Raw genomic sequence first — 12731 nt, forward strand, 5'->3', positions numbered from 1 at the left:
TCTATACACCAAGAAGAATGTCACCTGTCCCCGCCCAGCAAGGTCTGGTGATTTGAATTTCCATCACACCTTGTTGCTCTTGCATGCGACAGTAATTCCTTCTCTCCAGATGGAGAAGTCGCCTTAAGAAGTAGATGATCAGCTTCTCATTTGAATTTATTTCTTGTTTTCTGCAATCAGAATTAAGGGGACTGTGTATTGTCACTGCTCAGTGATCCACATTACATTTCTGACAGCTATGTTTATTAGTAAATATGTAGTAATTGCTTCCAGAATTAACTAGGGCTGCTTTTCTGTGTCTGTATGTGCAGGAGAGATTTCTCATGATATGTGATCCTCTTGTTAACTCAGCACTTGTGACTGCTGGAGAATTGCTGCAGATGCAGCTGGATTTTATGCCGCTATGGTTTTGGTCCGGGGGACAAACTTCAGAATAATCGGTTTCTCTGGTTTTAAGAATCCCTTGGAACTCATCTTGAGAGGGATCTGCAACAATAAGAGGAAAAACACACTTGGAGATATACAAATAAATAGAGATTAAAGGAAAGAATCTTGGCCCCAGTTTGGCCATAACTTGATCTGATAGTGCCTGAAAGTGCAAAGAACCTGGTGTTAGCACCGGCGGTAAGAAACGGGGCAGCTTTGCGTGTGAGTTTCAAAATGCAATGTGCTCCTCACCTGAGTTTCTTTGCAGGTCTGGAAGGTGAAATGTTGCAATAGGATGGCCATGGCAACTTTCAGACTCAGGAGAGCGAACCGCATCCCAATGCAGTTCCTGGGGCCAGCTCCGAAGGGCAGGTACGTGTATGGGTCTATGGTCTCTTTGTTTTCCTTACTGAACCTGGATAACATCGTTGGGAAAAAGAAATTAAGGCAGCAATAAAGAGCTCCAAATCTATATCACTTATCCAGATATCTCTTGCTGGTGCCCTACAGAGACTTGTTTGTTTAGCCCTTGCCCGGGACAGGGTGGGATCCCACTCGAGTGTTTGATATTAATTCTGTCCACTCAGACTAGCAGAAGTTGGAAGTAAGGTGAAAATCCAGGCAACGTCCTCTCCCAAAGTGATTCTTCCTTCCTATCTGTTGTATACACTGAGAGAAAAACCAAGAGTCCTCTTGGTTAGGAGCAGCTCATGGCTTCAGTCTTGCTGGGAATAAGAGGTAGATAACAATTACAAAAATAACCGAATAGGAAAAAGTTATCACTTCCTTGGTAAAAAAAGGAGGGAAGGCAACTCTGGAATATCTGGTAGCAAAGCCTGTGTGAGGGGAAGCAGGTTCAGCAATGTAGATTATACAGCAGGATGGCTAGCAGTTACAAAAACTCACCAACTACCCACTCTATCAGCAAGCCTGAAGCCGCGTACAAGATCTTGTGAGGTATCAGTGTTATTCTCCCAAAAAGATTATGTTGTTTGAAACCCTGCTTTAAGTGCAAAGCTCGTTCTCTTCTTAAAATGACATTCCTATGAGCCTGCAATTTCTCATTGGTATTGTTTGTGAAGAGATAGGAAGGACACCATTAGGAAGCTAATCAGAGATTAATACTTAATTACTACTCAAGGAAAAAGCAGTATGATATTTATTCCCTTTCATCATGATTTTTGTACCTTTCTGGTCTGAATTCTTCTGGATTTGGCCAGTACTCAGGGTTGTGGTGCAGGATATCGGGTGGGATTATAACAATAACTCCTTTGGGAATGGTCACTCCATTTATTTCTACATCTTTCTTGCAGGTTCTCTCAAGCCGTCCTCCAAAGGAAAAAACCGAAGGGTTTCATTCAGTGTCATGTCAAGATATTCCAATTGCATTAATGCTTCATACGTGAGAGGAGCCTGTAGGACAACACGAGAAAGGTGACCGGTTATGTTGGCATGAGGATCAGATTGTCCTAAAATGACTGCTGGGACTGGAGTGTCTCCAACCCTACTGCCCCAGCTATGGCTCAGACTCACTGAAAAGCAAAATGTAAGGTAGGAATTGCACAATCTGTTTCATTTTTCCATTTCTGAGTGATAGAAATCCACATCCACTTGTGTATGGGTGCAGAGTATGACATGGGCTTGTGCAGTGGGGTGGCCTGGAAGGTTTTAGGTGCCAAAAGAAAACAGGGTTGAGATATCTCAATATCTATCTCAGAGATCCTGGAAGATCCCAGGGGGAATGTGTTTAGGAGCTAAAGATTTCTCATTGTCTCAACTGAATAAGGAGGACAGCGGGGTCAGAGGGTTTTCACAGTCTCTCAACATCCCCTTACCTTGTTGGGTAAAACTGTGTCGATTTCCTGCAGCAGTTTTTGCTGCACGTCAGGATGCGTGGCCAGTTCGTACGCCAGGTAACACAATGTGCTGCTGGTGGGTTCATACCCGGCAAATATAAAGATGAATGCTTGCGACAGAATCTCTTCGTCAGTCAGGGCTGTGAGGAGAGAGGACGTGGGAGATGAGCAAACTTGGTGTTGGCTGATGTTCGCAAAAAAGAACAGGTAGCAATGGCTAAAGGGTGAGGCAGGTTTGTTTATGGTTGTTTCGTGATAACACATAGCTACTCTATTTGTCTGGAAAGAGTCATTTGATAGAGGAGCCAGATGATTTCCCAGGTATAAATGATGGCAAAGGACATGGGGAGCTCCCCTTAGCCCTGATGTCGGCAGCAAGGGACAGAAACTTCTGCCTGGAGCTGGTCAGTGGAGATCCACTGAGCCTTTCTCTGGGAAACAGCTCCCCATGTTCTTCTTGCTCCCACAGCTCCTGTTCACACAATGAGTATTTGAATATTGTTACCTTTGTATGAGTGATTTGCTCCGTTGCTCCCATGACTGTTTGAGTTCTGGGATTCAATCATCAGCTGTAGAAAATCCACTCTGCCCTGAGAAGGAAAGCAGGAGAGTTTCTTTGGTGATGGGTCCCTCGGAGGACTCAGCTAAACAGATTTGATAGCTTAAGTGCAATTTTTAGATTGGAAGTGTCCCAGAATGTGTGTGACTTACTTATCAGGGGAAAAAAAAAAAACAAAACCAGAAACAACCTTGCTTTTTATTTTGGAAATCTATCTATCCATTGGGTGGGATGAATTACAGGAAAGGGATTCATACTGTGAAAGGGAGAATTTTGCCAGGAAGAAGCTTTAGTTTTTGAAAAGTGAGAGGGGAAGGTGCAACCTTGAAAGGTGATATTGCTGCTCTTATGCTGCTTATTCTGCCCTCTCTCATCCTCTGCCTAATCTTCTTCAGGCAGCCTCTTTCTCTGATGTATTGCAAGTTATGCACACCCAAACTTAGTCCAATTCTATTGACTCCTTATCTGGATTTAGCTTCAGATTGCAGATGTACAAAGTCCACTTGCTTCTCTGCCAGGACTTGCCAGTTGAGCCCTTTCTGACAGTAATAAAATCAAGTGTTTACAGTTAAGTAGATCAGGGTTTTGTTGAATCATTGTACTTTGATGTCACCTTTACTATCATCACCCTAATTATATTCCACTTAAGTGTATTTTCTGCCACAATTGCTAGCAAATTCACGTTCACTTACCTTGTGAGCGTCCTTTTCACGGTCTTCCTTAATTTTGGAGATGGACCTCATGAAGAAATCTACAGCAGAACTGGGGAAGAAGCTTACATTCATCTTGGCCAAAAGAGGATTAAGGAATGGAAATACGACTGAAACAAATAGAAAATAAAATCACATGCTGTAAACAAACTCCACCCAGTATAAGATAATGATGGATGTTACTGACGAATTATTTCTTTTCTTGATTTCTTTACCTGAAATATTGTTTTTTGCAAGCCTCTGGCAAGTTTCTGTCAAATGGGCAAAACTGAGCTAGGTATAAACATTCCTTTTAAGAGGTGACCAAAGCATATCTCATCTTTTTTTTTTCTTCCCTAAAGCACTGCTTTCTAAAGGATGGGTTACTTCTGTACATTGTATAGACCTACAACAGAACCGAGGCTCTGAAGAGAAATACTGTGAATTCTGAATTCTTTTTTAGGCTGCGCTATTCACTGCCATACTGTGCTCATATAAACATTTTCAAGTCCCCTTCAGAACATTTCTTTCATTACAGAGACTGGATCTTGAGCTTGTGTATAAATCTACACCACCAGGACCTCTTCTGTGCTTAGATAGCTTTCCTTGTGTTTTAGCAAGGTATCTAATCTTGATTTAAGGTTGAAAGTGATTTAAGGTCCATCACCATCACTCCTGAGCTATTGCACTGCTAGGAAATTGCATTTCATTACAGTCCCCACTCACACTCTCTTGCAGAAAATGCATTTCAGATATCACCACTCTCCTCAAGCCTCACAGCTGAAGTTGCTTTTCAACCCTCAAATCACTTTCCAGCACTTATTTGGTCATTGGCTGGGATGTTCATGTTTCTCATATAGTGGATGCCAAACGTGGGGGAAGTTTTTACTTGTCTCCTTCCCAAAGTTTTATCATGAAGCTAACAATGAGGAAACTATGAGACAAGGGCTGCTAGGACTTTCATCCTAGCTAGAGAAGTTATCCGAGCAATAATTGATCGGTTAATACACCAGTTTGATGTGTTTAAGTCACACTTCAGTAGTACTCTGACACCCGAGTGAAGTTTTCAGCAAAAAGTCACTTACATGATAGGATGAAGAGTGGGTCAGCAAAGTCAAACTTGACCAGCTTCTGCATCTCTCTGACAAAGGGGTCTTTGGGGTTGTTCATGGAGTCGATGTTCACACCAAACGAAGTACTGGTGACAACATCCATGCTGTAGCTTCCAAAGATGCTGAGGAAAGAAAGAAAAGATAGGTTGTAGTTAAATATTTGGACCAAATGAATGTATCTTTTTCTAACGCTTATGTGACAATCAAATATAAATTCTCATAAGGCCTCCTGCCCTGGTTTTGAAAAGAAAATTGGATATATGGTAACTGAAAAGCACTTACAGTGAAAGGGATAGATTTTTAGAGAGCTTTGGTTTCAAGCCTGCATGGGTTTTGGAATTGGACAGCTTTTCTGAGGATTTTAAAACAGCATGTAGCTGCAGGAATGAGTTAGTGTAAGGACAGCATGTGGCTCTCGAGCATGTTAGCTTCTTGGGAAGGGGTGGTAACACACCTTGTTTTGAACTTGTCATCAAAACGGTCTTGTTCAGCACAGCGCTGTAACGTTACAAACTGTCCAAACCCTCTCCTTATGGGGTTTTTTGTAGGGGAGAGTTTTGCTGGTGTGCAGCTGCCCCTTCCCCATCTATGCTTGGTAAACGAGGGTGAAGCACAGGGGTTTTGTTCCAGAGCCTGTACAGAGGGCACAGGTGAGGATGACAAGCCTTCCCCCTCGCCCTGCAATGGGGCAGTTGATGGATGAGCATCCCAGGGTGCTGGGGCCGAAGGAGGAGCGCAGAGAGGCCAGCAGCCCTGGTGTCCTGTGATATTAAGAAGGTGGTTCACAGAGATCCTGAGCACAGGGAGGTAAAACTGGAGTTTCACGTCTGATTTAGTGTAAAGTTGGAACTGCAGTTCCCAAAGCTGTGCTGAAGCATTTTTCTCCCCATCTAATTCCATTTAGAAGACTTCTTTCTGGGTCTGTGCCTCTAGGAAGTTTCACTAGCATCCCAGCTTAAATTTTCCCTTTCAAATTTCCAGCCAGGCTTCCAGCTAGCCCCATTCCTCATTTCAGAGATCTGGTTTACCCAGCGAGCGATCCGTGTTGCCAGTAACGTATGAACCACAGCACCTGCTAACAAGGTTTGCTGCTTAGCCTGCTGCTCTGAGCAACTACTTACTCCTTTACAGGTATAGCGTCATCCTTTTCCACTTGCTTTTGAACGTTTTTCACCAAAACTTCCCCATAGTGCTTCATTATAGGGAACATCTGTAACACAAACCAGATATGGTCACTTAAGTATAGTACATTTTACACTTTTAAGACAGGCTCATGAAGACTACGAGGAGTTTGGTAAACATTTACAAATAAGATCTTTCTGCTAAGGCTTTGTTTTAAGCCTTTTTCATTTTAAATTAGGAATAGATTAAACAGGCCAGCACAGTTGCCAGGCTCTACCTAAAGAAATCAGACCCCTGTGATAATTCAGCCTGAAAGCAGCCCTCTGACTTTCTGATGTAGTTTGTACCTGCTCCTCTGTGTTTTACCTCCTTTAGTTTCCCACTGGTGAAGGTTGGAGAGAGCACTGTACGAATCCTTTTCCACTGTTCATCTTCAGCTAATGAGACAGCGCTGTTCAGCACCCCTGCTAGTTCAGTGCGCTAGATGGGGGAAAAAAGCAAGGTCTTAACCCCAGGAAAAGATAGTGGCTTCCTTGCAAGGCTGGGCAGCGCTACTGGCAGGCAGTCTAAGGCCTTACAAACAGCCTCTCAAGACACACGTACATAAATAATTCTCTTTCCTGCAGCAAACCAGCCGTGAGACACTATTTCCATTCGCAGAACAAGTAACTCGACAAGCCCAATGCCCACATCTACCCTCGCCCCCAGGAGCCTGCGCCCCAGCTGGGGGCACATGTGCCAGCTGGACCCTTACGAGTTCCTGCATGCTCCTACAGACTCAAATTCATCCATATGTGTATGTATGGGTCTGAGAGCAAAACTTGTCTCATAGGCAGGCAAACATCTTCCTCTGCCAACCTGGGTATGCCGTCCCCAGGCTGTAAGGCAGGGGAACAGTGACATACAGTGGCCATTTACAGAAATCCCTATAGTGTGGCCACCTGTTCCCTATGGGAACCCTGCTGCATGCTCCTCTTTTCCTGTACTTTATTTTCTAGATTCTTGTGGTACATCACAACATTTTTTTCCTCTTACCCTCCGGTTGGTAAAGATGGAGTAACACTCTTTAACCAGCACAGATTTAATGATTTGGGGGTCTGTGACAGCCAGCACAGGTTGCCTGCCATCGTAAATCCTGGTGGAGAAGGAAAAGATAAGACAGATAAACAACCCCAGGTAGCTGACCTGCAAGGCTTGGTTGATGCCTTTGAAACAAACTGTGTTAAACAAACGCTCCTCAGCCATGCTGCTCTAGAGATACCTGCTTAGAGAAACATAGGAAATGGGGGTGAGAAAGGACTCCCAGGCCTTCTCCCATCTGCTATTGTAAATGATAAAGGGGGCTAAACACCTTCCAAACTCGCTGGGAAATGAGCAAGGCTCAGTCCCTCAAAGGACCAGATACTAAATGAAGCAAGTGTCTTCACTTTCTCCCCTGACTCTCTGTGTTTTTCCAGGCACTTAAACACATTACAGTATTAGAAGGAAACTTGTTCGACCCCTTCTAGGCTCTTGAATTGGGTGTCTGGAGACCTGGGCTGACAGCACTGAAATATCCTTGGAGATGTAACTCAATCCTTGTTTTTATCTTTTCAAGCTGCCAGTTCTGAATGCTTTGCTGGAACAGATGTAGATTAAGTGGATTTATGCACTTTCCCCATTTATGCAAAGGTGTCTTTTACAGACTCCATTTTTTGAAGTTGCTATAGGGACTAATGGGTCCATTATGGAGGATATGCAAGTTTGTAGCCCGAGTTATAACAGCAGCAATAAAAGCCGTAGGAGATGTCCAGAGCAGAGCAACGATGGCTGCACCAGCTCCCACTGCAGCAGGTGAGGATCAGCAGCACGAAAAAGTCACAGATTTTGGATTTGCTTCTTCACTCAGTCTTGGGAGTTGCTCACATTCCTCTGCTGTTGGTGAACCAGAGGAACCTGACCTCCCGGTTCCAGATCCTCCCTTAAGTAAATAGTAGCTTTGCTGTTGATTTTGCTAGGAGCTGGTGAGAACCTATTGTTATCAGCTTTAAAAGAGCTTTCATAGTATAGGTCAAGGTAATTTCCATATAGAATGACAGCAGCACAGCCCTGCAATCATCAGGCTTTAAACTAAGCAACCATGAGCACCTCATCATTGCTGTATTCATCGTGCTGGGACCGTCAGGCCTTCAGGTAGAGAAAAGGGAACTATCCTAATTAATTTTTCTCCCACTTGCATGGATTCTAGTTTTACCTTAAGATCCGTGGTTCATACTCACCCCCAGACTTTCCCATATTTCTGGAAACATTCCTTGTCAAAATCCAAGAAACCCTGTGGAAAGCAATTTAAAAATCATGCCTGAGAGGACGCAGCGGCAGGGATGATGTTGGAAATGGGTTGGGAGGAATATCTGTAAATTATGTTCAGAGCTGCCTTCCGAGTTCTCCTCCTCTCCAAAAACATTACGAAGGACAGCATAAATGTACATTGTGCTTGTGAATGAGCTGTTTGCCCAGACGCTGACAAAAGGCTGCTGTAAATCAGCCACCCGTGAGTGCTCATTTGGAGATGCTGTAAAGGCAATGCCCCGTGGTCTGTGTTAGCCCTAATCCCACGCTGGCTGTTTCACAGCCTGTGCGTGAGAGCAGAGCTCGACACTTGGAGATAACTTACGACCACGTATCTGTTGTGCTACAGCTGTATGAGCAAAGGTGGCTATTTCTGGAGCCAGGAAGGCTTCAGTCACTTACTTTGCGATATTCCAGGCATGTTCCAAAGAAAGGCAGAGGTCTTGGCCCGGGAATACCCAACTTCTTGAACAAACCAAATGGCCAGACCCCGTATCTGTGGGAGAGAAAAGACAACCGAGTGCTACATCACTGTGGCATTGAGGCTGCGAGCTCTCCTAAATCTGGAGACTGAAGTAAGGTTCCCTTCAGCTCTAAGGAGAGAAGGTTGATCCAGCAGCTGGGAAAAAGTGGCCCAAAAAGAAAATTGCCCCATAAAAACTGCTTAATAAACATGGTAAGGCTCATTGCTGCCACGCATAGCTTCAGAGAGATGGCTTTGGTGGAAAAGCTGTCTCCTGAAGGCATAGGTACTCTGGTGGAAACAGGACCTTAAAGCCTGTAGCAGAAGTCAAAGGAGGAGCTTAATGCCAACCAAAGGAGAAGCAAAAAAAAGGGAGCTGGGAAAAGGCACGCCAAGCTTACATGTTTTTATTGAACAGAAATCAAAGCAGTGCCAGAAGTGATGTCCCAAACAGAGCTTTTGTCAAGCTGCACTTTAATTTCATTTATTGTTCTCCCTACCCCTTAGCCTGGTGTTAGCTCAGTGGTGCATCAGGAAGTCTCATCTTGATGGTTTTCTTTTTAGATTTTATTGACAGCTTTGCAGATTTCTTTCCTCTGAAGCAACCGTTCTGGCAGCTGTAAAGTTATTACTTCTACCTCGAGGCCTTCTGTTTCTCAACAAGGGCCTGGGCTTGCAGCCCTTTGAAGCTTGTCTTGGGCTGTGTTGAAAAAGCTCCTCAAAATATTTGGTTTTTGTTAGTAGCTGCAGCTTCCCACAGGAGGGGTTCATTGCAGAAGGCACGTAAAACTGCACAGGTTTGGCAGAGGGATGTTTTCAGAGATCCTCTTTGGGCCACACTCAGCCAGCCTCTCTGGGATGTGTTCCTGAAAAGCCAGATTCTAGGCTGAGACTTAGAGGAGGGGGGTTCCCTTGCAATTAGCGATACTTTTCTAAATCTGGAGGACCCCAAATGAGATCAGTTCCCCCAGCACAGGTTCTGCCAGTACATGGAAGCAGACCTCATCTTCTGGTCCAAACCGAGGAGGTAAAAAAGCTGCAGGTGCAGAAAGGTTTCATGGAGCTCAGTTTGTTAATGTTTAACCGTTTTTGTCAAAGGTTAATTCAGTACGAAGTATAAAAACATTTATGGATTCTCATTTATAACGTTTATGGGCAACTGGGGCTGCAGGAAGACCAGGAAGTGCCAGGCTGGACTAGTTACAGAGCTCAGAAACACTATAGGAACATAGGCTAGGCTTAACTCATTTGAAACGTGGTTGGGAAAACATAGTCTAATGCTCCTACAATTAAAATGTGACAAGGTTTTCTGCAGGCTGGGAAGGACCAGAGAATAATCATTACTTCCTAGCATGGATGTGAACCAGAAATGCCTGATATTCCTTCGTGTGTGAACCAGAACAGCGTTGCCCCAGATAAGCAAGAAGCATCTGAACAACTTTCCTGTGATAATAGGCATTAAAATTCTTATTTTAACTCAGATATCGGAGCACAAAGATCTGAGTTTTGTCTCTTTTGCCACAACAAAATTGCAGGTGGCTGCAGAAGGTGGGAGTCTGGTAATCAGCGATCTTAGATGGTCACAGTGTTATTGAAATGTGAGGGGTTAGGTCAATAGTAAGGGTAGGTTTTTCGGTCCGGTTTCTTTTTCTGCTGTTGCTGTTTGACGAGTCTGCCCACATAGGCTTTTGAGTGACCCAAATCACAAGGAAGGATTTGAAAAACAGGCTTAAAAGTTCAGATCTTACTGAACTGCCACGGCTGGAGCGCTGCCAGGGTAGACAAATGGATTGTGCTCATGTGTACCACATTAATTGTTAAGGTTTATGGCTAGCAACCCACTGTCTCTGCCTAAGGGCTTGTCAGCCATACAAAGTTTGTCAGTCCAGCCTTGTTGGCAGGAGCTGCCAGCGGAGATGCTGTGTGTCCCAGCAGAGGGGGTTTTCAGCCAGTCTTGCTATGCTGCAGCGCTGAACAGCAAAGCAGGCAAAGACATTTTCCTACTAGCACAGCTCCTCCAAAGCAGTGGGTTCATTTCTGCCTGCCAGGGTTTATATGAAAAGCCAGGAGCTGGGAGCTGACCTTGCTCTGGGCTTCGCTTCTTCCCTTAGCAAGGGTGGGCTGTGGGGCTTGGTGTGGGATGCTGTCTTTGCGGGCATGTGGCAAACCTAACTTCTGCAAAGTATTTCTCCTGGTCCTGGTGCCTGTGCATGAAGCATCTTACCTGAACACTACATAAAAAGTCAGGAGGAGTAAGAGCTAATCCTATGAATACTCTTTTTCTGGTGCCTTGCCACTGCTCTCCACCTTTGCAGGTCATGCAGTAGGGTCATCTGACTGCTCCTTTCCATAGCACAACCTCAGTTAGGGAGGCACAGCCTTCCTTAGACTGTATTTCCATGGAAAACAACCTCAAGGATCACATTCCTCACTGAAGCCAACGCCCAGCCGGTAACAAATGCCTGGCACCAGATACTCGATTATTGCTTTCATGCTTATCAGCCACATCATAGCAGTGTACAGGAATATTCCAAACCTTGGAGCAAGATCACGCATCTATACGGTTTTTAGACTCCCCTGCTTCTTCCCCGAGCTTTGTTAGAGGCTGGAAATCTGGAAATTGCACCTACCAGTTTGCTCTTCGGCAGACTGCTTGCGTGAAAATGAACAATGGCAAGAGCAGGAAAACGGCACAAGCAAAGAACAGGTAGAGAATATTTTACTCACACTATGACGAGGGCTATGAAACAAAGCACAAGGGCCCAGGTCTCCATAGAGAAGGAAGGAAGGAAGTTCATTCTGGTTCTTCTCTGGTTGGCTTTGAGTCCTGTCTTGATGTGTTTGTCCCAGATCTGTGGGCAATAGGAGTGTTTTGCACTGTGCAATCTTTTGTATTTAATCATCTGATTTAGGGGCTGTCCTTCTGTCGTGAAGGAGGAGGAGTGGAAGGCCAAGGGAGCAAAGTATGCTAATCTGCAAAACACAGCTCCTGTGGTAGGTAAATGCCTGGCTGAGCTGTCTGAGGTTCAAATTATTTAATTACATATCTTGCCAGGCATTTCAGCTAGCTTCTCTGTTGTAACAGTAAGTAATAACTGATTTCTCACTGAGAAATGCTCCTGGGCTTCTACACCAAAATAAATAAACCCAGGTTACAATGAAAAGGTAAATCCCAAGGCAAGTGTCAGAGTTGGTTTACAAAAGGGAATTATTCATATACTGCGTGACACAATCTTTTCTGGCAGATGAATTAACTTTGGCAGAACTTAAGATTTTGTTTAAAACCTCTTCCTGTGTTGTGGAGAGCAAGTGCTGCCTGATTCTGCCCATGGTGTTTCAGAAGCAGCTTCTAACAAAGGCTGGAATTTGCCCCCTGTGAAGGCTTTGGAAGTCCACCTTGTTTGCTGGCTTGTGGTCAGGTGTTTTGCAAGAGAAATACCGTTGTTCCACAGCTGTAAGTAGTTAAAGTACCACCATTTCCAAAACACCCGTTCACGGGCATGAATAAAACCAGCTTCCACTCTTCTGCAGCAGCTGGCAGAAGGAAGGGAAACACAAGTGTTGTAATGTTTGTCCTGTAAGGGTGGTACAGAAAACTGACAGCATCCTAAAGGTATGGACATCATCGTCATCATCTGACTTATCTTGGCAGCATTTGTATCTCATTTCACCTTTGCCTGGCCTTTGCTCTGACTTTCAGAGGACAAAGTTGCAGATTATGTTGTAATAAGTCTACTTTACTTCGACATGAAGAGGTGAGCTCATGACATAGTTATACAAAACTATGTTGGGCCCTGCCTTGCTTAATTCAGAGATGTTGAACAAGCATGTGACTAAACAGGTGCTTTCCCATTCAGGAACTTGCCACAGCAGTGATTGTTCTTCCAGGGTTCCTTTTGTGCATTTTGACATAGCTTTGAAATCTGAATTTACTGGGCACCGAATGCTTCTGACTCATCATGTTGGGAAATAGCTTAATCCTGTTTGTTCATGAAATAGGGTTGCTGTATGGGTCTCCATCCTCAGCAAAAGTAAGCTTCAATCATTGTACCGTTTGGGTCATTTTCAATGGTAAGAATAGTCTCTGGAAAAACTTGTAAAAAACAGATAGGTGCAAAGTCTTGTTGCTGGTTTTGCATTGCAGTCTTACGATCTCTGCCTATTGACTTCAAACAA

General features: G+C 44.3%; 1 protein-coding gene across 1 annotated transcript; it reads right to left on the reverse strand.

The window, feature by feature from the left end:
* Nucleotides 1-393: 393 nt before the first annotated feature.
* LOC104269979 (cytochrome P450 3A21-like) lies at nt 394-11353 on the reverse strand. The gene is given in 14 exon segments (XM_009877331.1): nt 394-486; nt 679-841; nt 1614-1755; nt 1758-1839; nt 2262-2422; nt 2788-2872; nt 3534-3661; nt 4616-4764; nt 5764-5852; nt 6131-6244; nt 6800-6899; nt 8023-8075; nt 8495-8588; nt 11283-11353. Coding segments are annotated over 14 exon segments (1524 nt in total).
* Between the last annotated feature and the right edge of the window lie 1378 nt (nt 11354-12731).

Source organism: Apaloderma vittatum, unplaced genomic scaffold (genome assembly GCF_000703405.1).
Source record: "Apaloderma vittatum isolate BGI_N311 unplaced genomic scaffold, ASM70340v1 scaffold26499, whole genome shotgun sequence".
NCBI classification, from domain to species: domain Eukaryota; kingdom Metazoa; phylum Chordata; class Aves; order Trogoniformes; family Trogonidae; genus Apaloderma; species Apaloderma vittatum.